This window comes from Helianthus annuus, chromosome 9 (genome assembly GCF_002127325.2).
Source record: "Helianthus annuus cultivar XRQ/B chromosome 9, HanXRQr2.0-SUNRISE, whole genome shotgun sequence".
Taxonomy (NCBI): Eukaryota; Viridiplantae; Streptophyta; class Magnoliopsida; order Asterales; family Asteraceae; genus Helianthus; species Helianthus annuus.
Genome location: NC_035441.2, coordinates 35,354,390 through 35,357,683, shown reverse-complemented (window position 1 = coordinate 35,357,683; position 3,294 = coordinate 35,354,390). Strand labels below are relative to the sequence as shown.

Sequence of the window (3,294 nt, the reverse complement as noted above, 5' to 3'; positions counted from 1 at the left end):
GTTGCCGACACCTGACTACTACGCGGCCCGTATAAGGTTTAGGTTAAGTTGAGGCGGGCCGTTTCAGGCCTAAATTCCCAAATTCTTTTTAAGCCTACACGGGCCGCGTAAAGAGAGGTCTGGGCCTACACGGGCCGCGTGAACAGTAAACAGTAGCTGTTTATTTGACAGCAACAACAGATATGCTAAAATTGATATTATTTAATTCCCAAAATGCCCCCTGCACTTATTTTGTCGATTTTTTACTTTATGCGTACCTGGAAAGTTGCTCCCTTGTCGATTTCGCCCATGTGAAGGTGATGCAACCTGCAAAATAATCGACGACACACAATAGACGCAAAAAATACGAAAAACACGAAAAACGACGCAAAAACACTAAGACTCTAACTAACGACACGATGCGAAAGACGACTCAATGTACAAACTATACACTCGAGTTCTCACTCGAGAAACTACACGGCGGTGCTAGGCGGGTCCGAAAGAGGAACGGTTTCCTCTTCGGTGGTGTCGATGGGACCTCCTAAGTAGTGCTTCAACTGATGTCCATTAACTTTCCACAAATTCGACTTTTCTTCATCAAATAACTCCTCGGTACCATACGGGAAAACCTCCTTCACGACATACGGCCCGGACCATCTCGACTTCAACTTTCCCGCAATTAATTTCAACCTTGAATTAAATAAAAGCACTTGATCGCCCACTTTAAATTCTTTCAACTTCCGTAACCTTCTATCATGTAAAGCTTTCGACTTTTCCTTGATGCTCCACGAACGATCATACGCGGCGTCACGAAGCGCCTCCAACTCATGAATTTGGAAAAATCGTCTCCTAGCGGCCTCGGTCAAATCTAAATTCACTGTTTTGAGCGCCCAAAGAGCCCGATGCTCTAACTCGACGGGTAAATGGCACGCTTTCCCATAAATTATCATAAACGGCCTCGTTCCTAGTGGCGTCTTGTAGGCGGTGTGGAACACCCATAACGCATCGTCCAACTTGTCGGACCAATCTTTTCTACTCTTCCCTACCGTTTTCTCGAAAATTCTCTTCACTCCTCGATTCGCATTCTCCACTTGCCCGCTCGTTTGCGGATGGTACGCGGTAGACAAGTGGTGCATAACTCCACTCGCGAATCATTCGTAGGTAAAGCTTGAGCTTCCACCCACTTCGAAATGTAGTCAATCGCAACGAGGATGTACTGATTCCCACTCGAAGATGGAAACGGCCCCATGAAATCAATGCCCCAAACGTCGAAGACTTCCAACACTTGAATAGGATTCTGGGGCATCTCATCCTTGGATGAGATGTTGCCGGTCCGTTGGCAACGATCACACTTTCTCACAAACTCTACCGCATCATCTACTACCGTCGGCCAATAAAATCCACAATCGAAGACTTTCTACGCAGTCACATGCGGACCGTGATGTCCTCCTGTCAAACCCTTATGAACATGTCGAATGATGTCCCAACCATCCTCTCTACTCACACATCTCCTCAAAACTCGATCACCTCCTATCCTGAAGAGGTAAGGCTCGTCCCATATATTCTTCCGCGCATCATTCAAAAGCTTTCTCCTCTGCTGGCGATTTGTACCATCCAACACGAACCCTCCGGCCAAATAATTGGCTATATCGCTAAACCACGGTAAATCATCGGTCCCTGCCGCAATAGAATCAATAGACTCGTGAGGGAATCTGTCTCCTACCGCCTCCTCACGAATCTCCTCTCTCCTCGGATCCTCTAAACGCGACAAGTGGTCTGCCGCCATGTTCTCTGCCCCTTTCTTATCCTTAATTTCAATATCGAACTCGGAAAGAAGCAGAATCCATCGTATAAGGTGCGGCTTCACGTCCTTCTTCTGAAACAAGTAACGCAGAGCGGAATGGTCGGTAAACACAACGGTTTTCGAAAGAACAAGGTACGAACGAAACTTGTTGAATGCAAAGACAACTGCTAACAACTCCTTCTCCATGGTGGTGTAATTCTCTTGGGCATCATTCAAAGTTTTACTCACGTAGTAAATCGGGTGAAAATGATTCTCCCGTCTCTGCCCTAACACCGCACCGACTGCGTAATCGCTCGCGTCGCACATGAGCTCGAATGGCAAGCTCCAGTCAGGTGACACGAGGATCGGTGCACTCACCAACTTCTCCTTCAAAAACTCAAACACTTTGAGGCATTCCTCGTCAAAGACAAAAGGAATGTCCTTCTCCAACAATCGCATCATGGGGCGTGTAATTTTAGAAAAATCCTTGATAAAGTGCCGATAAAATCCCGCATGACCGAGAAAACTACGAACCGACTTGACACTAGTCGACGGAGGAAGCTGCCTGATCGTGTCTATCTTCGCTCGATCAACCTCAATACCAGCTCACGAAATCTTGTGCCATAGCACAATATCCTCAGTCACCATGAAGTGACACTTCTCCCAATTTAACATCAGCTTCGTTTCCATGCATCTCTTCAACATCCTCTCAAGATTCACTAAGCACTGATCAAAAGAATTACCGTAGACCGAAAAATCGTCCATAAACACCTCCATCGAACTCTCTACCATATCCTGAAAATCATACAACGCTGGAATATAGCTGGAGCGTTACATAGACCAAACGGCATGCGTCGGTACGCATACGTGCCATATGGACATGTAAAAGTGGTCTTTTCCTGATCCTCTAGTGCGATAGGGATCTGGAAATACCCCGAAAACCCGTCGAGAAAGCAATAGAACTGCTGACCCGCAAGAAGCTCAAGCATCTGATCAATGAACGGGAGCGGAAAATGATCCTTACGAGTGGCGTCATTTAACTTTCGATAGTCAATGCACACACGCCAACCCGTAACAGTACGAGACGGAATAAGCTCATTCTTCGCATTCAGAACAACTATCATCCCCCCTTTCTTCGGGACAACCTGCGTAGGACTCACCCAAGCTGAATTGGAAATAGGATAAATCAAACCAGACTCTAAAAACTTCATCACTTCCTTCCTAACGACATCCTGCATATTCGGGTTCAAACGACGTTGCGGCTGCACTACAGGCTTGTAAACATCCTCCATCAGAATGCGATGCGTGCAAAAAGTAGGGCTGATGCCCTTGATTTCAGATAGCCTCCCGGCAATCGCATCACTGTGCTCTCTCAGCACCTCAATCAACCTCCCTTTCTCCTCCTCTGTCAACTTCGAAGATATGATGACAGGCATATTCGGCTTCTCTCCAAGAAATGCGTACTCAAGATGCGATGGAAGAACCTTAAGTTCTAACGGCGGTGGAATCTCTACAGGAGTACTCTCATCACT

The 3,294-nt window shown here is 46.6% G+C and overlaps 1 protein-coding gene across 1 annotated transcript; it reads right to left on the bottom strand.

The window, feature by feature from the left end:
- Positions 1-452: 452 nt before the first annotated feature.
- LOC110906786 lies at positions 453-1,115 on the bottom strand. Its single transcript, XM_022151864.1, has one exon. It carries the CDS (start codon positions 1,113-1,115, stop codon positions 453-455), a length of 663 nt encoding a protein of 220 aa, XP_022007556.1.
- Positions 1,116-3,294: the final 2,179 nt, after the last annotated feature.